General features: G+C 38.9%; 1 protein-coding gene across 1 annotated transcript in view; it reads right to left on the reverse strand.

Moving 5' to 3' along the window:
- traf3ip1 (TNF receptor-associated factor 3 interacting protein 1) overlaps positions 1–24,181 on the reverse strand; it is a 138,352-nt gene that overhangs the window by 95,699 nt on the left and 18,472 nt on the right. Inside the window, exons 2-6 of the mRNA XM_059967118.1 lie at positions 16,916–16,984; positions 12,095–12,256; positions 10,359–10,505; positions 9,450–9,878; positions 5,047–5,130 (exon numbers count right to left, since the gene is read on the reverse strand). Coding sequence (XP_059823101.1) covers positions 5,047–5,130; positions 9,450–9,878; positions 10,359–10,505; positions 12,095–12,256; positions 16,916–16,984 — 891 coding nt within the window. The remainder of the gene's footprint in view (positions 1–5,046; positions 5,131–9,449; positions 9,879–10,358; positions 10,506–12,094; positions 12,257–16,915; positions 16,985–24,181) is intronic.

Consider the following 24,181-nt stretch of genomic DNA (forward strand, 5'->3'; position numbering starts at 1 on the left):
GGGACTGGAAAGGAAGGGGAAATGGCAGAATTAAATAGAGGGGGTGAAGAGGAAGGAGGACAGGCTAGGAGATAGGTGAATCCAAACAGATGGGAAAAGAAAAGGGCTGGGGAACAAGGAATTTAATAGGAGATCAGACTGGACCATGGAAGAAAAAAGAAGGAAGGGCATCAAGGGAAGGAGATAAGCCAGTGAAGATAAGAGGCAAGAGCCAGAGAGGGGAATAAAAGAGGGAGGACGAAGGGAAAAAAAATATTACAAGGAGAAATGCATTTTTGTGCAATCAGGGTTGAAAGCTACCTAGATGGTATATAAGGTGTTGCTTCCCCACCCTGAGTGTTTCCTCACCATGGCAAAAGAGGCAGCCATGGACTGACATGCCAAAACGGGATTAAGGAATAGTAATTAAAATGGTTGGCCACAGGGAAATTCTGCTTTTAGTGGATGGAACAGAGGTGCTCAACAAAGCAGTTGCCCATCTTACATTGGCTCTCACCAATATAGAGGAGGTCGCATTAGAAGAATCTATTTCCACTGATGTTCTTGACCTGCTGAATTTTTCCCGAATTTTGAACACATCGCTCTGGGTTTCCAGCATCCACAGAATCTCTTTGTTTATTATATACTGCTTCCTGTACTTGAACTACGACACTAAGACAAAGACTGGTTACAAGGTAATAATGTTTGGCCACTCATTCCAAACCTAACACGCAATGAACCATGCTACCACACAAATATTATCCACATCCTCAAGCACACTTCCACAAAATACAAAACTCTGAAAGCGCTGAGTATTCAGCTGATTAATTATTAAAATTTGTAGCTGGTGGTGTAGTGGCATCTGCACTGGACTTCAAAGGCAGATGGTCCGGAGTTCAAACCCAGCTGGGTCCCAACCTGGGCGGCAGCAGTATCTGTGCAGAAGAAAGGCCTGGCAACCTACTTCTATATCTTGCCATGAAAACCCTGTGGACCCAACCAGTTGCCCACTTTATCCACAAATTTTTGCAAACTGCTTTTAATTATTTCTACATTCCATTGTTTGTCCACCTTATTTATCCATGCTACTTAGTTTTCAACTAACTTAATTAATGAACATTGACTTTTAAATAATATATTCTTATCCAACTGTCGCTGACACCAATTACTGTTAGGCTATCATTTGGCAATTTATCTTCCTTTTGCTCTTCTTGAAATGGTAAATATTTACTTAAAATGCTTCTACAGAACAGCAAACAGTAACCAGAAAAACTGCATTTTCTCTTTGCATTGAATTTGTAATTCAGGCCACACCTAACAGAACTGAAGTAGTTTTCAATAATATTTTGAAATAACAATAACCAATAAATGCATCTCACACATTTGACAGTAAGTATGAAAAAAAGTGCTAGAGTTGTATCCATCCAAGTGACGGTGCAAGCAAGAATACAAAAAAAAATTTAAAAGTAGGCCACTAGGCCCCTCAAGCCTGCCCTGACATTCAATACGAACAAGGCTAATCTATGCTGGCCTCAATTTCTCTTCTGTGCTAGATCCCAATAACCCTTATTCTGTCAAACTTTCAGATAGTTATCCATTTCTCATTTAAATATTTCCAATGAATTAGCCCCTACTAAAGAATTCTGGAGATATAATACTATATTTCTATACACTTGTTTTAAATGACTGACCTTTATTTTTTAAGCAGTATCCTGTTGTTCATGACACTTTTAGTAGTGTAAGCGTTTCAGTATCTTCCATGGAAATTTTGCCTAACTTCGTAAACTAAATGTTTCAATAAATTCACCCCTCAGTCTTCTAAGTTCCAAGGAACACAGCCGACTTTGACTATCTAGATCAACACTCTCATCCCAAGAATTAGCTTGGTGAATCTCCTTTGGACTGCCTCCAGCTTCAAGTAAGGCAATCAATACTGCACATAGTATTACCATTACACACATGGCCTCAAAGATCAATGTGGCATTTGCCTTCTTAGCTATTTGCTGAACCTACCAGCTAACGTTTTGCAATGAACACATTGGAACACCTCGGTCCATCTGAATTTCATTCACTTGCAGTCTCTCTCCACTTGATTCCTTACTGAAGTATACAATTTGACACTTCCCCATGTTAACTTAACCCCTATATGCCAAGTTTGCACCTATCCATCTATATCTTGTGATTGTGCAATGTCCTCCCACCATCAGCAAACCAGGAAAGGATTTTTTCCCTCCACCAGGTCATCACTGTAATTAACCAATCCCTAGGGTACTCTGAACACCCATTTTTAATTCACTTCAACACACTCCTCCAATACCTTAAGTTCTTAATTTATGTACTAGTGTTTTATATGGCTCCTCGGCAAATGCACTGTCAAAATTTAAATATACCCCATCAATAGGTTCCACTTTATCAACTTTCCATGTTACATCCACAAATAATTATAACAAGTGTGTCAAACATTATCTACCTTTCATAAAACCATGTTGACTAGGTTTGATTATGTTCAACTTTCCTAAATGTTTAGTTATTTCCTCTGATTAATTATCAACTCCGGCACCTTGCCAATAGGAGATGTTACATTGATAAATTAACCAGAAAAAATTCCCTGATCTCTTTTTCGCTCCCATTTCGAACAAGGGAGTCACAATGTCCATTTTCCAGTTTTCTGGTAATATTCTGGAATTTAGCAAGTTTTAATAACAGAAGAGTAGAAAATTTCTGAGGCCAATTCCTTTAAAACTTTTGGATGCAGGTCATTGAGTCCTTGCAATACGTCCACCTTTGGCTCTGGGATTTTTACAAGTTCCTCAATGTTATTTGAAATTAGCTCATCTGTGTTCTGTGAGTTATTTGCAGGGCCATCCGCAGCAAAGATTAATGCAAAACAAATTTAACATTTACACTATTTATTTTGTAATTTATAGTAATTTTTATCTTTGCATTGTATTATTGCCTACAAACAACAAATTTTATGTAATTTAAGAGTGATATGTCCAATTCTGAAAAAGAACCTTCTATTTGACACAAACGAAATGCTGGAGGAACTCAGTGCCAGTAGGGAGATCAGTGGGGAGGGACAAATGGACAAGAGTCACATAGGGAGTGACCCTCACAAAAAGCAGAAAGTGGGGGGGGGGGTAAGGGAAAGATGAGGATGGTGGTAGGATCCCGTTGGAGATGGCAGAAGTTGCACAGAATTATGTGCCGGACGTGGAGGCTGGTGGAGTAGCAGGTGAGGAAAAGAGGAACCTTATCCCTGGTAGGGTGGTGGGAGGATGGGACGTGGGGGTTGGTGGAGTGGTAGGTGAAGACAAGAGGAACCCTATACCTGGTAGGATGGCAGGAGGAGGTCTCGAACAGGACCATCAAGCACATCTTGTCTCCCACCCCACTTTCTGCTTTCCTCAGGGATCACTCCCTCTGCAACTCCTTTGTCCATTCGTCCCTCCCCACAGACCTCCCTCCTAGCACTTAACCTTGCAGGTGGAACAAATGCTACACCTGCCCCTACTCCTCCTCCCTCACTACCACTCATGCCCATAAACAGTCCTTCTAGGTGACGTGATACTTTACCTGCGAGTCTGTTGGGGTCATAAACTATGTCCAGGGCTCCTAGTGTGGCCTCCTGCATATCGGTGAAATCTGATGTAGATTGGGAGACAGCTTCACCGAGCACCTACGCTCCATCCACTAGAAAAAGCAGGATCTCCCAGTGGCCCATTTTAATTCCACTTCCCATTCCCATATGTCTATCCATAGCCTCCTCCACTGTTGTGAAGAGACCACACTCAGGTTGGAGGAAAAGCACCTTGTATTTCGCCTGCGTAGCCTCCAACCTGATTGCATGAACACTGAATCCTCGAACTTCATGTAACACCCACCCCCCCTCCGTCTCCTTCACAATTCCCCATCCCCTTTTCCCTCTCACTTTATCCCCTTGCCTGCCCATCACCTCCCTCTGGTGCTCCTCCTCCCTTTTCTTTCTTCAATGGCCTTCTGATCTCTTCTATGAGATTCCCCCTTCTCCAGCCCTATTTCTCTTTCACCAATCAACTTTCCAGCTCTTTACTTCATCTCTCCCCCTTCAGGTTTCACCCATCACCTTGTGTTTCTCACATACTTCCCCTCTTAAAATCTACTTCTCTGCATCTTTTCCTCCAGTCCTGCCGAAGGATCTTGGCCCAAAACATTGACTGTACTCTTTTCCATAGACGCTGTCTGGCTTGCTGAGTTCCTCCAACATGTTGTGTGTTGCTTGGATTTCCAACACCTCCAGATTTTCTCATTTGTGATTCAATTTGACACATTTTGTTTCACTTCCCACAGTTGCTGCCTGAACTACTAATATCGTTTCAAGCATTTTCTGTTTTCTTTTTAAGTTTTATATTAAATTGTATATTTGAGAACAAAAGCAAAGCATTCAGCCTAATCTACTTACATTGATGGGGAAGGCTCCACAAAACTTCCCCATCGGTACTGATCTACCATTCCCTTCTATCTCAAATGCTCCCTTAGCTTTTGACAAATGTAGTGGAAGGTTACACATTTTCACCATTTTCTATTTAAAGATGTTTCTTTGAATTTTTTCCCCACTTCTTATCCATTTTAAGTTGATGATCTCTGATTTTGCTCTGCTCTATGAAGAAAAACACTGCCTTTATTCTATCAAAACTGTGCATAGCTCCAAACAAAAAAAAAAGACCCAGCCTGTTCAGCATTTACCCGATGGATACGATCTTGCCTTTCAATGTTAGATTAGCACAAGATCTCTATTTTTCTAATTTTGTCCCTCTGGAAATAATCACGAACACCGCATTTACTTATTAAATGGCTTTATTTCCCTATATCACAGTGCTCTGTGATTCCTGCATTTGTATTCCTAATGCCTAGACATTCTTCCATATTTTTCTTAATAAGATTTACTATTTCTCACTCATGCCCAAATCATTTTGCCAAAATTAATTCAGTCTGAAAGTTGTACATAGCTTAAGTTTGTTTCACTGCAAGAAAATTGCTTGCAGTCACACAATGACTTTGTTCCAAGATAAATTAAATATTGTTCACCTCCTGCTCTGCATCGGTTTTGTTGTCCTTCTTTGTAACTTCTAAAGGCAGTATGGCTGGTTTGTCCTCTGCAGTAACTTTGGACTGTGATAATAAAAGGAAATTAAAAAGGAGTACAGAATTGAATAAATCTTAAATTCTTCATTAATTATATAACAGAATCACAAATTATCTTATAATGAATAAAAGCAGTGTAGATCATAGAAACCTCAAAAAAAATAGAAACTGGTTCTTATTTTTTGAAAATCACATTTAGAGGAATCCAGGCACACCTGCTTGAAGTCAGCTTGCTTTCAAGTGTATGATCACATCATGAAATTGGTAAACAACTGCACAGAGACTGGAACCAGAACAACAGAGTAGATAGAACAGTGGTCATGGAGCGAAAAGAAATGCTGTTAAACCTACAAAGACAGGAATCAAAAGGCTAATGTACTGAACATCGTATATATTCAATGCAAGAAGTATTGTAGGAAAAATGGATGAGCTTAAAGCTCATGGAATCATGACATTGCAGCCATTAGTGACACTTGGTTGCAGGAGGTCCAAGAGTGGCAGTTCAATGTTCCGGGGATCTGTTGTTTTTTTACGTGATATAGCAGAGGAAATGATATTACTTACTAGACAGTGAAAATGTCCTGCTAGGGCTCAATCGTGACAGACGGGACAGCTTGTCTAATGAGTCGTTATGGGTAAAACAGAGTAATAAGGGATGACCACATTAATGGGATTATATTATAGACCACCCAATAGTCCACAGGATTTAGAGGAACAAATTTATAGGGAGATCACACTGTTGCAAGAAATACAAGGTTGTGATGGTAGATTGTAACTTTACATATCTGATATTGCAAAAGGGCTGGATGGGGATACAGTTTGTCGAACGTGTTCAGAAAAGTTTCCCTTTATGTACAAGTCTGAACTAATGACAGTACCATGCTAGATCTGCTATTATGGAATGAGACAGGGTGGGTGACAAATGTTTGTATAGGAGAACACTTTGTATCTAGTAATCATAATGCCATTAGCTTCAAGGTAATTATGGAAAATGATAGGTATAAGGCCAACTCCAACGCCAATTTTGATGGTTTCAGAAAGTGTAAATCTAGGAAGTGCATTCCTCACCCACATCTCTTCCATTTTCATCCTCTCTCCGCCACACTAGGGGTAGGGTTCCTGTTGTCCTCACCTCACCTACTACCCAACTAGGTGCCTCGTCCAGCACATAATTCTCCATAACTTTTGCCATCCCCAATGGGATCTCTCCACCAAGCACATCAATCCCTCCCCCACACTCTTTCTGCAGGGATCACTACCTACTTGATTTCCTTGTCCACTCGTCCCTTCCTACTGATCTCCCTTGTGGTACTCATCTTTGCAAGCAAAACAAGTGCCACACTTGTCCCTACACCTCCTTCCCCCACTAACATTCAGGACCACAGTTAGGTGAGGTAACACTTTATCTGCGAGTCTGTTGGGGTCATATACAGTATACGGTGCTACCAGAATGGCCTCCCGTATGTAGTGACACCCGATGCAGATTGGGAGACTGCTTTGCTGAGCACTTCCGTGCCATCCACCAGAAAAAGTGGTATCTCCCAGTAGCCACCCATTTCAATTCTACAGCCCATCATGACACGTCAGTCCATGGCTTCCTCTACTGCTGCTCTGAAGCCACATTCAGGTTGGAGGAGCAACATCAGATATTCCGTTTAGGTAGCCTCCAAACCTGATGGCGCGAACATTGATTTCTTGAATTTCTAGTAATTCCTCGCACCCTCCCCCCCACTTCATCATTCCACATTTCTGTTTTCCTTTCTCACCTTATCTCCTTACCTCACCATCACTTCCCTTTCTTCCATGGTCTTCTATCCCCTCATATCAGAATCTCCTTTCTCTTTTATCAACTTCCCAGCTCTACTTCACACCCTCCCCCAGTTTCACTTATCATCTTGTTCTTCCTCCCCTTCCCCTGCCTTCGTACTGACTTCTTTCTTTCCAGTCCTGGTGAAGTGCCTCGGCTCAAAATATCGATTGTTTACTCTTTCCTGTAGATGCTGCCTAACTTGCTGTGTGCGTGCACCTGTGTGTGTTGCCTCGGATTTCTAGCATCTGAACGCTTTCTAGTCTTAGTGTAGATTGGGACAGATTGTTTTTGCAAAGGTACACTTGGTAAACGGGAGCCCTTCAAAAATGAAATTTTGTGAGTACAGAGTTTGTATGTTTCTGTAAGAATAAAGGGCAAGGATAGCAGTTTTAGGGAACCTTGGTTCTCAAAAATATATTGATGCCCTGGTTAAGAAAAAGGAATTGCAGGAACAGGCAGGCAGGAACAAATGAAGTACTTGGAATACAAGAAAGGCAACAGAACATCTAAGAAATCAGGGCTAAAAGACACAAGACTGCTCTAGCAGACAAGATGACGGAGAATCCTACAGGGTTCTACGGATATGTTAAGAGCAAAACAATAGCAAGGGATAAAATTGGTCCTCTGGAAGATCAGAATGGTAATCTATGAGTGGGGTTGAAAGAGATGGGGGGAAGTCTTAAATAATTTTTTTTTGCATCTGTACTTACTCAGATGGACACAGAGTCTATAGAAGTGAGGCAATGCAGCAGCGAGGTCACAGACCCCATACAGGTTACAGGAGGTGCTTGCTGTCTTTAGACAAATAAGGGTGAATAAATACCCAAGGCCTGACAAATGTGTTCCCTCTGACCTGTGGGGAGCTAACTGCAGAGGCCTTAGCAGAGATATTTAAAACATCCTTTGCAAGAGGTGAGGTGTTGAAGGATTGGAGGATAGCTAATGTTGCTCTGTCATTTAAGAAATGCTCCAAGAATAAGCCTGCTTTGTGCAAGCAGATCATACCTAACCAATCTTAGAGTTTAGAAGAAGTTACCAGGAAAGTTGGTGAAGGCAAGGCAGTGGACCTTGTCTACATGGACGTTAGCTAGGCCTTTAACAAGGTCCTGCATGAAAGTTCAAGATGAAGTAGGAAATTGGATTAGAAACTACCTTCGCAGTAGAAGCCAGAGAGTGGTAGCAGATGGTTGCCTCTCTGACTGGAGGTCTCTGACTAGTTGTGTGCCACAGGGATCTGCGCTGGGTCCCTTGTTATGTGTCACCTACATCTACAATCTGGATGATAATGTGGTCAGTGAGGAAGACTATCAAAGCTTGCCTCAGAACCAGTTAGAAAAATAGTCTGAAGAAAAAAAAACAGCAGATGAAATTCAATGCAGACAAGTGAGAGATTTTTCACTTTGGGACAACCAATCAGAGTAGGTCTTACACAGTGAATGGTAGGGCACTGAAAGCAGTGGAACAGAGGGGCCTGGGAATACAGGTCCATAATTCTTTGAAAGTGGCATCACAGGAAGGCAGGGTATAAAGAAAACTTTAGGCACATTGGCCTTCATGAATCAATGTACTAAGTACAGGAGTTGGGATGTTATGTTGAAGTTGTATAAGATGTTGATGAGGTCCAGTCTGGAGTATTGTGTCTAATTTTGATCACCTCCCTACAGGAAAGATTGAAAAGAGTGTAGAGAAAAATTACAAGGATGTTGCTGGTACTTGAGGACAAGAATTATAAGGAGCTGTTTAATAGATTAGGACTTTATTTCCTAGAACATAACAGACTGAGGGGAGATCTGATAGAGGTATACAATATTATGAGGGGTATTGAAAGGGTAAATGCAAGCAGGCTTTTTCCACTGAGGTTGTGTTTGACTAGAAGTAGAGTCATGGGTTAAGGCTGAAAGGTAAATTTTCTTCTTTTATTAAATGGGAAAATAAGGAGGAACTTCTTCGCTCAGAGGGTGGTGAGAGCATGGAACAAAACGCCAGAGGAAGTGGTGGGTGTGGATTTAATTTCAACATTTAAGAGAAAGTTGGATATGTACATTGAAAAAGCTATGGTCTTAGTGCAGTTTGATAGAACTAGACAGGTAAATGGTTCAGCACAGACTAGATGGGCCAGAAAGCCCATTTCTGTACTGTATTGTTCGATGACAATGACCAGCAATCTGCTAAATTTCAAGGTCACTAAATTTGCTGCCAATAAACAGCAAATTTTTCAGATATTGTAATAATGAGCAGAATTTTCAAAAAATATATAATACAAAAAATATAAATTTGACAAGACATTATCTAGATTTTTAGTGAGCTTGCCATTTAATTTTAGAAGACATATAATTTACTTGCCAGATGAGAGTTTCAACATAAATAATTGACATTTGACTTGCAAGCATTGTGCAAAGACTACATTGGTTTGTTTTCTACTCTGGAAAATATTTTTTAATATCTTCAAAACATTTGCTTAAGTGGTACATTTTATACTGTTAAAAAAGTACTATGATAATGAAGTAACCAAAATAAAGATTTTTTTTTTAATTACCCGTCTCTCTGTTTTCTCCTGTTCTTTAGCCTTTTCCACTTCTTGGTCTCTACCACGGTCTTTTGAATGGTCATGCTCTTTGTCCTTCTCCCTTTTCTCTCTCAATTTTTCTTTGTCTCTGTTTCTCTCTCTCTCTTTATTTCGTTCTTTGTCCATTTCTCCATCACCTTTAATCTTGCCTTTGTCCACCTTTTCTGTACCTCGACTTTTTTCTTTCTCCACTCTTTCTCCATCCCCTCGATTTTTGTGGTTCTCTTGATCCCTTTCTTTTGTTCTTGCTCGGTCTCTCTCCTGTTCTTTAGCCCTTTCTCGTCTATCACCATCTTTGTGTCGATCCCTTTCTTTATCAATTTGTTTTCCACGTTCTCTTGACATTTCCTTTTCTTTACGATCTCTGCTAGAGTCTTTAATTCCATTCTCATTCTTTTCCTGGGGGGGTTAAAAATGGATGTATATAGTTATAAACACCACAACCCTGGAATGTAACACAAACAAAAAAAAAAGATAATGCAGGGATTGGTGAATGAATTGGGAGATTATTAACAATGCTAAGGGCCCTGCATATGCAGAGCTCCTAATAAGTGTCTCTAATGGATGAAAGGGAGAATTCGATGATCCTCTCAGCAGACCTTGCAATCCTTTCACGGACTTGCGGTCAGATAATTCCCATACCAGACGGTGATGTAATTGTTCAGGACACTCCCAACGGTGCTTCTGTGAAAATTGGTTAGAATGGTTGTTTGGGGGCGGGGGAAGAAAAGAGTTGTTTTTCAATTGTGTAATTACTTAGATACGTACAAAGGACAACTTTGATGTCTAAATAACAACTTTTTAATACTCTACACATTTCAAAATAAAGTAATCTTCATATTAAGCACTCGCTACGCAAGATACTAAAGCCAAGATTACCTCTTGTTCTTTGTCTTTTTGCTTCTTACGCTCATCACTTTTTTCTCTGTTTTCTTTCCCCTGAGATCTGGAGCCAGATGGTGTTTTTGCTTTAAGATCTGTCTTTTCTCCAGCAAGGACCCTTCTCACACAATCATCACTGGAAAGCTGGATAATGGGAAAGAAAATTGATTAATATTGTCTTTCCACCTCACTTACACAAAACTGCTAGGATGACTGGTTATGCAGAATTAAAAATAGGAACCTCTTCCTGCCACAGCACAGAAAGCTGAACATAGCCAAAAGAATCAGGCCAGCCATCTGGATTTCCTCATGCTTGAATAAAATAAACTGATGACAGTCTGGCTTTTATGCTTTTCTATTACAAATAAATCCTACAAGTTGAATTCTTCACTTACAAAGAACATTACATTCACACAGCTATGGAAGGGAATCTCCCAACATTAGGAATAGCATAAATAGGATAAACAAACTATTTAATGACTGTTTGGATGGTTGCCAGCTTCCATCTTAAATTTTAGGATTTTGAAACAAAAATAGTTTCTGTTAACATCTTTCTTAGTTACTAAGTAACAGAAGCATCAGAATTAAGTGATAAAAGAAAATAACAGCAGTAATTGAACACCTATAATAAGCACCTTCTACTTTCCTAAATGCAAAACTTGCTGTTCATTTTGTGTAACTGGGGTAGGGAGATGTTCTTGCAAAACAAAAAAAAATCAATTAAAATAAATATTCTGGGGCATTTCAGAAGATAATGTTACATACAAACAGAAGGTTGTTACAACATTGGATCATTCTGGATCTGCAATGGTCTTGAATCACTAAAAGCTGTAACAGTTATAAAAATAGGCTCAGTCTTGAAATTTTGTCAATTAACCCACAATTGAAAAGTGATTGTCTTCACACTGCCAGATTTGAAATTACGTTGTCTCAAACTACATTAACATACCTCAGGAAATAAGTTTCTATCCAATCATTTAATCTTCTTCCAACTGTGTAACCTTTACTGTTTGGTTGGTCTTTATATTGCTCCCTGCTAAGGGACTGGTTTCACTGGTCAGTGGCATTAAAAGGTGCCAACACCATGACTGATAAATGGCTCTGCCAGTCCAGTCACCTTCTAAGCAAAAGGGAAGATAAATGCTGGCAGTTATGGCACTAACTGCTGGTCAGCAATCAGTGTTCTAGTCCCAGTGTAAACATGCCCAAACCATACTAACAAGACATGAAAAACTATTGTTCCTTTAAATGAAGTGCCTTTTGCAAAAGGGCAAAGTTGTTTTCCTTATTTTATATTAATCCTTTAGACTCAGATGTACAGGACACAATACATATGCAGATGATATAAAACCTAAAGTGGAGTGAATTGTATGGAAGGTAAAAATAGACCAATTTCAAGGTACAGACACATCTTGAATGTCATGTTTTGGATATTTGTATCAAATCAGGCTCTTCACCTGAAGTTGCCAATCCATCTGTATGTCAATAAGCATAAGGATTCAAAGCTTCATTACTTCAACATCAAAATATAGCCAGTAGAGCTTGTACTACTCCACTACTCTCAACCACTCATCAATAGATTGGCAAAAATAATGAAAAATTGACAGCAATGAAATGATTCAGAAAGAATGAGCTAATAAGCATCATGTACCCCACAGAAGGAAAATGCAGAAACAAACTAATTATCTATATTCATCCTATTATCCATTTTCTCTTTCCCAGAAAAGAATTACCTTGTTAAGGCAACATTTTGCAATAGCTTGCAAAAGCTCATTGGTTTTCTCTGGTTCATGACCAGCCACAACACGTGCAGGTTTCACTGACAAAGAATCACCAGACACCATCATCACTACATCAATAGCCTTCTGCAGGAATGCAATTTTAGCATCTTTATCCTGAATGAAACAAAAGTAAAACACATAAACTGGGCAAGCCAAGATTCAACTTATAATAAATGGGCACACCAAACAAAACGAACACATTTCCATTAGTAAAGTAGAACTCCGAGGCTTATCATGAATATTATTTTGGAAAACAAGGCAACCAATTTAAATGTGGTTGCTGCAATAAACAGTTGAGGCATTAATTGAAGGACAAGTGACAAGTGTTAGCATAGCACATGGACTTCCCTCTTATATCCAACAAGTATTCCCATGGGATTTTGTATCTTTAAAGTAAAAAGAATTTTACAAGAACCTTGAATAATAATCCTTTTATCAGTTTAGATTGTGTTGAGATGCTGCAACAGATATATATTCACAACTAATTCACTGAAGAGAAAAAAAATTGCTGGAATAACTCTGCAAATTGACTGGCATCTGTGGAGGCAAAGGAATGGTCAACACTTTGGGTTGAGACCTTGCATCAGGACTGAGTACACAGAATGAAAATAACCAGTATATACAATTGAGAGGCAGGAAGAGGACAGAGACTGGTAGATGATAGGTGGAACCAAATTTCTGGGTAGTTGTGGGGGTGGAAATGATAGACAGCTGGAACCAAATGGAACGGTGATGGTAGATAGATAGATAGATGGTATGTAGGACCAGATAATGGCTGGATGATGGGCAGATGGAACCAGGTGGGGAAGCAACTAGGAAGGGATAGGAAAGGCAAGCCAATGGAGAGCAAATCCAGGTAGATGGTATATGGATTTTAGATAGTGGGGGGCTGGTATAGAGTCTTGGTTAAGGATGTAGGAGGGATGGAAAGTAAACAAAGAGACCGGGAACCAGGGGTGGATTGGAGAGAGTTGGAAAAGAACCCATGGAGAGTAGGCAAGCTGAAAATTAAGCATTTATACCTTTGAATTGTAGTGTTTCCAGGCAGAATTATGAGGTGTTGACCTTCTAGTTTGTATTTGGCCTCACGAAAATAGCAAGGGTTGTGGACAGATAAATCAACATGGCAATGGGAAGGAGAGTTAAAATGACGTGCAGCTAGAAGCTCAAGGACAGAGAGCATACATTTGCAAAATGGCCAGATAGTCTATGCTTGTTCTCACTGATATAGAGGAGACCATATTTTGAGCACCAGATTTGATAGACCAGATTGAAGGTGGTATACGTGGATAGTGGTGAGAAAGAAGGTAAAGGGACAAGTACTGGCACCTTCTTCAGTTGCAGACAAAAATACCAGGGAATGGGGAGAACAGGTGGAAAGAAACAAGCAAACCAAAGAGTGACAGAGAGAATAGTTCCTGCAGAAAGAAGAAAGACAGGGAGAGGGGAAGATATGACTGGTGGTGGAATCCTTTATAGAGTTGCCACAGGAGGCAAGTAGATAAAAGGCAAGGACCAAGGGAGCTCCATATCTGTTCAATCTGGGGAGATGGGAATGGGCAAGAACAGACATACAGGAAAAGGAGGAAATGCGTGTGAGGATTACATTTCCAACATCTGCATTCTCGTGTCTCCATTCTCTCACTGAAGAACTCACTCTTAACAAACTTGGCATTGTAAAAACCCAAGGGGTGAAGGTCTGGAGTCCAGATTCCAGCTGAGAGAAAATAAAGAAAGATCAAAAATATCACAATAAAGACTGAATTGGAAAAAAAAGGAAAACAGTGCAATAAGGCAACTGTTACATAACAATTACACAACAATTCAAGTGAGGAAAAATGTTTTCATATCTCGAGTTATGAGGGCCAATGGAGGGAAGGTTAAAGAAGCAACAACCTTAACTTTCAAAAGAGAGGTACTGAAATCATGCACTTCATTGAAGCCTAGGACATGACAAAGTTGAAAAGACAGTTAGTTTTGGAGAGAGTTTTAGCATTCCAGCCTTTTTAAAAACAGATGAGAACATGAGCTGTTTTTGGAAATCAGCAAAAAGTACAACAGATTTTTTAAGTGTTAATCAATTTAACTAAAAACATTGCATCAATCATAAGAATAAAATTTTAAGGTCTTACATTAATTGATTTCAGTTTTAAAATAAATAGCAGGTGAGCACAGTATGTTTGAAGTAACACTTTAAAGGCAAATATCAAAAGACTGACAGAGAGAATTGTTTGATCAAGTACACCTTATTTAAATTACTACTGCAAGGTAAAAACATTCAAATAAAATACAGTGAAATGTTTAGGAATATGTGAACTTGTGGAAAAAAACAGGATCTCTACAAGCTATCAGACAACTACTAGAGGAGGGGAAAAGAAGTAAATTAATTTTGAACATTAAAAATACTTACTCTGATAGGAAAAGACAGCATATTTCCTGGGGAATTTTGATTAAAATTAATGGACTAGGGTGTCCATCTGCTAGTTTTATTTTTTTTTAATAGTATTTCTGATTGGTTACAAATTAACATTTTACTGCCATCTGGAAAGTGAAGAGTAACCATTTTTTTTTAAATTTCCCCTATTGGCTATATTTATTTCAAAGTTCAAAAATAGTTGCTTACATATATTGACCCACAGCATAAATCTGCCCACAATTCAAAAGAAACTAATAATGTGAATCAAGAACAATAAGTACATTTGATTGGGATATGCATCTGTCCCTGGATTTGAAGCTGACAAAAGATGCCAATTATGCAATACAAGCATTGGCTCCCTTTATCACAAAGTTGTTCTCCTCTCCTATTTAGTATCAAAATGCATTTATCCACAATCACATTCATACAAGATAATTGAGACAAAGCTAGATTACAGACAATATTTACCACATAACCAAATTACGTGAAACAAGACAATAACTATAATACAGATCAAGGCAACTGCCTTGATCTTAAAAAAACAATATCCATAGCAGGATTATTATAAAGCACTGAATGGATTTTATTGCTGGTCATCCCTTTAATAACATTATGACTGTTATAATAATATTATGACTGACACAGTAATATCACCACATCTCAAGATTCCAATAGAGGTGGCTTATAATATATGAAAAGTAGTTAGTACTTAATTTATTTTATTTTTGTTCAGGATAGTAAGTAACATGTTGCAATGGCTGACTGTTGAAGACTTAAATTGTCAAGTATATGTAACTGGACAGATTGATACAGCTGACCAAAACGACATGTTCATAGTTTGTTAAAGAGAGTATAACAGAATCATAAATTGCACAGAAGGAAGCTATACATCCCATAGGGTTAATGCCAACTTCTAATACAGAAATAGTTGGTCCCAATACCCCACTTCCCCTCCAAACCTTGCAATTCTTAACCCCTTAAGCACCTTTTGCAAACTCTAAATTACTGTGGCGACCCACTTTCTGCGCAGGCGAACCGGCTCACAAATAGCCAGCGCGCGGGGGGAAACTTTGGTAATGCACCTCTGACGTCATTTCCGCCTGGAGAGGGCAGGTGCTAGGGATTAAATGCCAGCACCGTGAAGTTTAAATAAACTAGTCTCGAAACGACTTACCGACTGCATGTCATTATTTCAGCGCTGTGTGTAGCACATCGCTACATTACTTCATTTCCAGTACAAATGCTACTGAGTAAAACAATGCATTTCCTTACATCTCTTTGCACCTTTTATTTTTTTCCCAATGAAACTGACCAATAACAACAGTTTCTCTTTATTCTTTGAACACCTCCTACACACTTTCACTCAAAACTTCTCTGACTCAAAGAATAAGCCTACCTTCTGCTGTCTAATCTTGTTGCTGAAATGCAGTCAGTGCAACCGTGAAAACATTCCAGCAATTTATTTTGGCATTTTTCTCCAGGACCTTTTCATGCTTTTTAAAGTATGGTGACCAGAACTGAACAGGATACTCCAGTCACCAATCCAGAATTTGATAAATTTTAAATTCAATAGAATTCACATGTGTTAAAGTTGGTTTCATAAATTCCCATGTTCTGATGAATGGCTCATCATTCCCAGGCCAACACATTCATCATGACCAGCTGTACCCAAACTGAGCACAAATGGCAACTCAAATCTTTATATTTCATAATGGCTAACAGCCCATTTACCATCTGCTAAAAATATTTACAGCTTGTAACCTGTCTACAAGTTTTAAATGATCTGTCCACTTGGATTCTCATACAGCTTCGTTTCTTATAGCTCCTAATTTTTCACTATTTAAAACAAATACCCCAATTTTATTTCTTAAGTGAAGGAAAGAACTAGAGACCTTCTCACAAGCTTTATTCACTGTTTTAATCAGTCTCTGCTCCAATTTAACCACATACTACCCCTTCCAATTTAGTGTCATCTAGAAATGTGAAAAGAAAAAGATTGGGAATGCATATCCAAACCTATCTGGGTTGATAATTTGAGACAGTACACATCTCTGGGGAATATATTTTGCCACATACTGTGTTAATCTAAGTGCATACCTTTTACTTTCACAGTCTCCAATCACTCAACTGATATCCAAACCTAGTTCAAATGCAACTCTTTCCATTCTCATTTTTAAATTTTATATGGAACCCAGATTGAGAAGAAACATCATTACAATTTCATGCCCTTTCCTCTTTCCTCTGAGCTCCTCACTGGGTTACAAAAGTAGTGAATTAACACTCAGATCATTTGTAGTTATAGATATGATTTACAGCTCATTTTATAAAATCTCTTCAATATAAAATTCCCAACTTACCTTAACATTATCAGATTTCATCTCAAAGTCTGTGTACAGCCCTTTCAAGAACCCAGTGATCCTTATAACCTATAGACAGAGAGGGAGAGTAACAAACATGTACTTATTTGATGATAACTAGTAGTAATAGCACATCCAACTTCAAAACCAGCCTAATCATCCTTCAAAATGGTTGCCATCACTTCCTTCCCAAAAATCAAACTATCTTTTGAATCCTTACAAACCATCCACCCATTAAAATTCTCCCCAAAGTTTTAAAAACATTGTCAGTTCCCCAATTCTTAGGTATTTATTACATACAGCCTACTTTTCAAAAGAAAAGCATATTCCCTGGCTGGGGACACAATGCATTGTGCTAGGAAACCTATCTACAGTGCACTTGATGAACTCTTCTCTAAAGATTTCTATATCACCTTTGTTGGAAGCTCTCCATACTTCCTGAATGATTCTCTGTCCAACAGTACAGCCACTGATGGAGGACTAACAGAATAGTTCTTACAATAATTCCTTTCCAGTATTCTTTATTATAACAAAACTAATTCTATTTCCTGATTTTTGTAGCCAGAATTATTTCTAATCACCATACTAGTATTATCTTTTATTAGAGCCATTCATCCTCTGTTGGCAGAAAGGTATGTTTCTGTGAGTAAAACAATATATAGATAGGCAAAGTTCATGTTAATGCTTCCTATTTAGGCACTAGTCCCCAGATGTCAGATGAAAGGCTGCAAATGGCATTGTCTTGTGTGAAACTAATACCCAAGTCAAAGTTAAGTCTTGGTACTTCCAGAGGGCAGTTCAAAGTTAGCCACACTGCAGTGGGACAGGAATTCCATATGCTATACAGATATTCAATTTACTCTCAATACTATCAAAGTGGTTAGGAGTACAAGGGAAGAAAAATACTTGTATCCTCTTATTCTGCCCTAAAAGGAAAGAGCATCATTTGAGAACACCAAAAGACAATTTCCATAATTCACCTCCAGTTATGCATAAATCATGCAATGATAATTCCCAGCCCATTTTTTAAATCAAAGGACATAGTTGAAATGAAAAGCTAGCTGCATATCAAAGCTATTCATACAAGCTTAAAAACCTACACCGACACAAAGGGGTTCATTAAAAATGGAGTATAGGCTAGTAAAACTAATGTAATCTGCATTTCAAGGATCAGAGTTAGATGCATAACAACCATTTGTATAACTTTAGTTCAGTATAAAAGGAATCAATCACAAGTGCTAATGTTCCTACCTGACAACATTAAGAAATTGACAACCAAATGAACTGCGATGAGCTCAATGGAATGGATTTTTCTAAAAGGTATTTTACAAAAAAATCCCACTAAGGATTACAGTTAAATTCAAAGCTATGACCATCACAGCAAATTCTTGAAAAATAAAATACTCATTTTATTTAAGAAAAAACAAAAAGATACTATTTTAGGAAGAGGAGTGGACTGGAAGACGAGTAGAGAGTACCAAGTACAGAGCAAGATGCCATCGGACTCAGCAGTGGTCCTGAAGCTCTTCCCAAAACAGATATCAATCTTGACGATTTCTACAGAATTACTTGGGCTGTTTTCCATTTTGAACTCAACCAAAATAAGAGAATCAAAATCCAAAAGAAAATAAATTCGCGACACATACTGAACTTTCTAGCCAATTGTTAAAGGCAGAAGTAGCAGAAAATTACACAAAAGATACTGTCAACCTGCCATTTCCCAAATAGCCCTACATGAATATGTAAACAACTGCAATTCTGTTTTAAATTAATATGTTTTCTGTGATATGACTTTTGAGCTTGCTGATTGCTTTCCCCATTTATGTGCATTACTTTGAGATACCTTCCATGTTTGGTGTAACAAACTGATCAAAACTGAAAATTTCTTGAATAGTCATTAATAACGTTAAACCGTTAACAAATCCCAGTGACTAAACAAAAAGCTGTGTCAGCATAGTGTTCTCTGAAGTGTGGAAAACAGATAATTATTAACATATGAAATAAGGTCCACACAAGTAATGGAACAACATGAATCAGCATCAGTTTTATCATCAATAACTTGCACTCAGTGGCCATTTTATTAAATTCACGTTAATGAAAAATATCTGATCAGCCAACTGTGTGGCACTAACTCAATGCATAAAGGATTGCAGACATGGTCAAGGTATTCAGTTGCTGTTCAGACCAAACATTAGAATGGGGAAGAAATGAGATCTAAGTGACATGGATTGTAGAATGATTGCTTGAATTGTCACAATACTCAAGGTGAGGCATTATCAGTGCCTTATAAAGCCTCAGCATCACATCCCTGTTCTTGTAGTCTAGACCTCTTGAAATGAATGCTAACATTCCATTTGCCTTCCTCACCACACTCTACCTGCATGTTAACTTTTAGGGTGTTCTCCACAAGGACTCCCAAGCCCCTTTTTGTCTTAGATTTTTGGATTTTCTCCCCATTTAGTAACTAATCTGCACATTTATTTATTTTAACAAAGTGCATGACCATGCATTTTCCAACATTGTACTTCATTTTTCACTCTTGCCCATTCTCCTAATCTATCTAAATCCTTCTACAGTCTACCAGTTTCCTCAACACTACCTGCCCCTGTGCCAATCTTCGTATCATCTGCAAACTTGGCAACAAAGACCTCTATTCCATCATCTAAATCATTGATATACAGCATAAGATGCAGTCCCAACTCCAACCCCAGCGGAACACCATTAGTCAATGGCAGCCAACCAGAAAAGGATTCTTTTATTCCCACTTGCTGCCTCCTACCAATCAGCCAATGCTCTAACCATGCCAGTAACTTTCCTGTAATACCATTGGCTCTTAACTAGGTACACAGCCTCATGCGTGGCACCTTGTCAAAAAGCTTTCTGAAAGTCCAAATATACAACATCCACCACAGCCCCTTATCTATTCTGCATGTAATCTCCTCAAAAAATGTCAACAAGTTTGTCAGGCAGGATTTTCCCTGAAGGAAAACATGTTGATTTTGTCCCATCTTATCCTGTGTCACCAAGTACTCTCCAACTTCATCCTCAACAATTGATTCCAACATCTTCCCAACCACTGAGGTCAAGCTAACTGGTCTATAATTCCCTTTCTGCTGCCTCCCGCCTTTCTTAAAGAGTGGAGTAACATTTGCAATTTTCCAACCCTCCGGCACCAGGCCAGAGTCCAATGATTTTTCAAAGATCATTACTAATGTCTCCACAATCTCTACCGTTACCCCTTTCAGAACCCTAGTGTGCAGATCATCTGATTCAGGTGAATTATGTACCCTTAGGTCTTTCAGTTTTTTGAGCACCTTCACCCTTGTAATAGCAACTTCACCCACTTCTCTTCTCTCACACCCTTTAACATCTGGCACACTGTTAGTGCTTTCCCACAGTGAAGACTGATGCAAAATACTTTAGTTCATCTGCCATCTGTTATTATTTCTCTGGCCTCATTTTCTAACAGTCCTAGATCCATCCCCATCTTTTTTAAAAATGTACTTGAAAAAGCTTTTACTATGCACTTTGATATTGTTTGGTAGCTTGCTTTCATATTTCATCTTTTCCTTCCTACTGATTCTTTTAGTTGGATTTAGTTAGATTCTCTATAGGATTTTAAAAGCTTCTCAATTCCCCATCTTCCTGCTTATTTTTTCACTTTGTTGTATGCCCTCTCTTTTGTTTTTACATTAGCTTTGACTTCTCATCAGCCAGGGGCATACAATTTTGCTATTTGATTATTTTTTTCATTTTTGGAATACACCTATCCTGCACCTACATTTTTTCCCCCAGAAACTCATGCCATTGCTGCTCTGCTGTCATCCCTGCCAGTATCTGCTTCCAATTTACTTTGGCCAATTCCTCTCTCATACCACTGTAATTTCCTTTACTCCACTGAAATACTGCTACGTCAGACTTTACTTTCTCCCCATCAAATTTCAAGTTGAACTCAGATCATATTCTGATCACTGTCTCCTAAGGGTTCTTTAACCTTAAGTTCACTAATCACCTCCAGTTCATTACGTAACACCCAATCCAGTATAGCTGATCCCCTAGTAAGCTCAACAACAAACTGCTCTAAAAAACCCATCTCGTAGGCATTCAACAAATTCACTCAAGATCCTTTATCAATCTGATTTTCCCCATTCAACCTGCATGTTGAAATCTCCCATAACATTGCCCTTTTGACACACCTTTTCTATTTCGCATTATAATGTGTGGTCCAAATCCCAACTCCTGTTGGGAGGCCTGTATATAACTGCCATCACAGCCCTTTTACCCTTGCAGTTTCTTAACTCAACCCACAAGGAATCAACATCTTCTGATCCTATGTCACATCTTTCTACTGATTTGATGCCATTCTTTACCAGCAGAGCCACACCACCCCCTCTGCCTACCTTCCTAGCCCTCTGATACAATGGTCATTCAGCTCCCAGCTACAAACATCTTTCAGCCACGATTCAGTGATGGCCACATTATACCCGACAATTTGTAATAGTGCAACAAAATCATCCATCTTACTTCTTATACTCCGTGCATTGAGATATTAACACCGAGTACTGTATTTGCTACCCCTTTTTGATTCTGCATCCCTAATGCACTGATACTCACCCTGCTGGCTGCAATCATTTGTTTGCCTTTCCTGGCAGTCTGACTGCATGCTATCTTTGCTTCCCCCCGCCCCCCCAATCTTCAGTATCCTCAGTCCCTTCACTCCAGTTCCCACTCCCCTGCCAAATTATTTTAAACCCACTCCAACAGCTCTAACGAAACTGCCCGTGAGAATATTGATCCCTCTCTGGTTCAGGTGCAACCAGTCACTTTTATATAGGGATCTCCTGGGATTTTCACTCACAACAGTCTCTTCTTTACAGAGAATGGTGTGAATATAAAAAAAACATCCAATGAGTGGTAGTTCTGTGGGCAAAAAACGCCTTGTTAATGTGAGAGGTCAGAAGAGCGTGACCAGACCAATTCAAGCCAACAGGAAGGCGACAGTAAGACAAATAATAACATTTTACAGCAGTGGTGTGCAGAAAAATATCTGACTGTACAACACAGCAAACCTTGAAGTGGATGGGCTCCTGCAGCAGAATACCATGAACATACACTCATGAAATGCCTTGGGTATGTGATGAAATTTTGTTTTCCAGCAACAGCAGTACAGTGCAACACACAAAACATAAAAAATACCAATAAGTAAATATACATAAAAATATTTTAAAAATAAGCAATTCAAAAAGAAAGGAAAAATATGAGAAAGCGTTCAAAGATTCATTGTCTATTCAGAAAACCAATGGCACAGGGAAGAAGCTTTTCCTAAAACATAAAACACTTGAGCGTGTGGCTTTTGGCTCTTGTACCTCCCCTCTGATGTTCATAATGAGAAGAGGGCATGTCCTGGGATGGGAGGGTCCTTCATAATAGATGCTGTCCTTTTGATACATCACCTTTTGAAGATATCTTCAATGATGGGGAGGCAAGTGCCCAAGGGTCTCAGCCTAAAACATCACTGTTTATTTCACTACATAGATTCTGCTTTGCCTGCTGAGTTCCTTCAGCATTTTGTGTGCATTTGTCTAATGAAGCTACTTTCAGGTCCAAAAGGAGTAACTGCTAGAAAGCTGACTAATATTAGTTGATCATCTTCCTTTCTAACTGAATTATACGCATCAACATCGAAAACCTCTTTCAATGCTGGAACAAATCATAAACTCCAAGATACACATAACAGAAAACGACAATTTCTGAAAGAGAGATGGAACCTAAGAAAATAAAACAATTCTTATAATTGCATATAGCCCAAAATAGTATAAAGATTGATTTTATTAATTTCAAAAGTCAAGAATTCTCATAAACAAGATGGGCTTTCATCCTAATGGCAGCAAACATATCATCAAAGTCTGTGGAAGAACTACATTGAATTAAATGCTTGCCATTTAAGGTAATACTGCTGAGCAATTACACAACATTAGTTATTAGTTAATGCGTATTAAAACTCGCTTTTTAAAACCACTGTATCACCTGGAGATTATTATTGAAACAACTTTTTGCAACTGTAACCTAACAAGATCTGTCAGCAAGTGTTCCTGTCTACATTTTAACAACGTTGTTAATTTTTTGTAGCCAGTGGCTTTAAATAACGCACAAACCTTTTGATTAATACACTACCCAAGTTTTATAATTGAAAATTTAGATTTTTTTTATGCTTCCTCTTTCTATTCAGGGTGATTTATAGTATCTTGTTTGTTAGACCATAAGGTATAGGAGCAGAATTAGGGCAATTTGGCCCATTGAGTCTGTTCCACCATTTCATCATGGCTGATCTCTTTTTCCTCTCAGCCTGTCTCTTGCCTTCCCACTCTCCCCCCCCCCCCAACATATCCCTTCATTCCCTGTCCAGTCAAGAATCTATCAACCTCTGCCTTTATATATACACAAGGACCTGGCCTTCACAGCTGCCTGTGGCAAAGAATTCCATAGATTCACCTATCTCTGGCTAAAGAAATTCCTACTCATCTCCATTCTAAAAGGACATCCCTCTAACTGTGTCCTCTGGTCTTAGACTCTCCCACCACAGGAAACCATCCTCTCCACATCCACTCTGTCAAGGCCTTTCACCATTCAACAGTTTTCAATTAGGTCACCCCTCATTCCTCTGAAGTTTAGTGAGTACAAGCCCAGATCCATTAAACACTCTTCATATGTCAAGATGTTTAATCCTGGAATCATTTCAGGAACCTCCCTTTGACCCTCTCCAGTTTCAGCACATTCTTTCTAAGAGGCCATAACTGCACATAATACTCCAGGTGAGACTCACCAAGTCTCAACAGTACATCCTTGCTTTTATATTCTACTCCTCTTGAACTAACATTGGCAGTTGCCTTCCTCACCACAGACTCAACCCGCAAATAACCTTTAGGGAATCCTGCACAAAGACTCCCAACCCCTTTGCACCTCACTTATTTGTATTTTCTTTCCCTTTAGAGATCAGTCATCCTTTCATTTCTTCTACTGAAGTGCATGACCAGACACTTCATGACACTGTACTCCATCTGCCATTTCTTTGCTCATTCTCCTAATCTGTCTAAGCCCTTCTGTGGCCTGCCTGGTTCATCAAAACCACCTACCCCTTCACCCACCTTCATATCATCTGCAAATTTTGCAACAAAACCATCAATTCCATCATCCAAATCAATGACATATAACATAAAAAGAATCAGCCCCAATATAGATCCCTGTGGAACATCACTTTTTGCTTTT

Source organism: Hypanus sabinus, chromosome 4 (genome assembly GCF_030144855.1).
Source record: "Hypanus sabinus isolate sHypSab1 chromosome 4, sHypSab1.hap1, whole genome shotgun sequence".
Taxonomy (NCBI): Eukaryota; Metazoa; Chordata; class Chondrichthyes; order Myliobatiformes; family Dasyatidae; genus Hypanus; species Hypanus sabinus.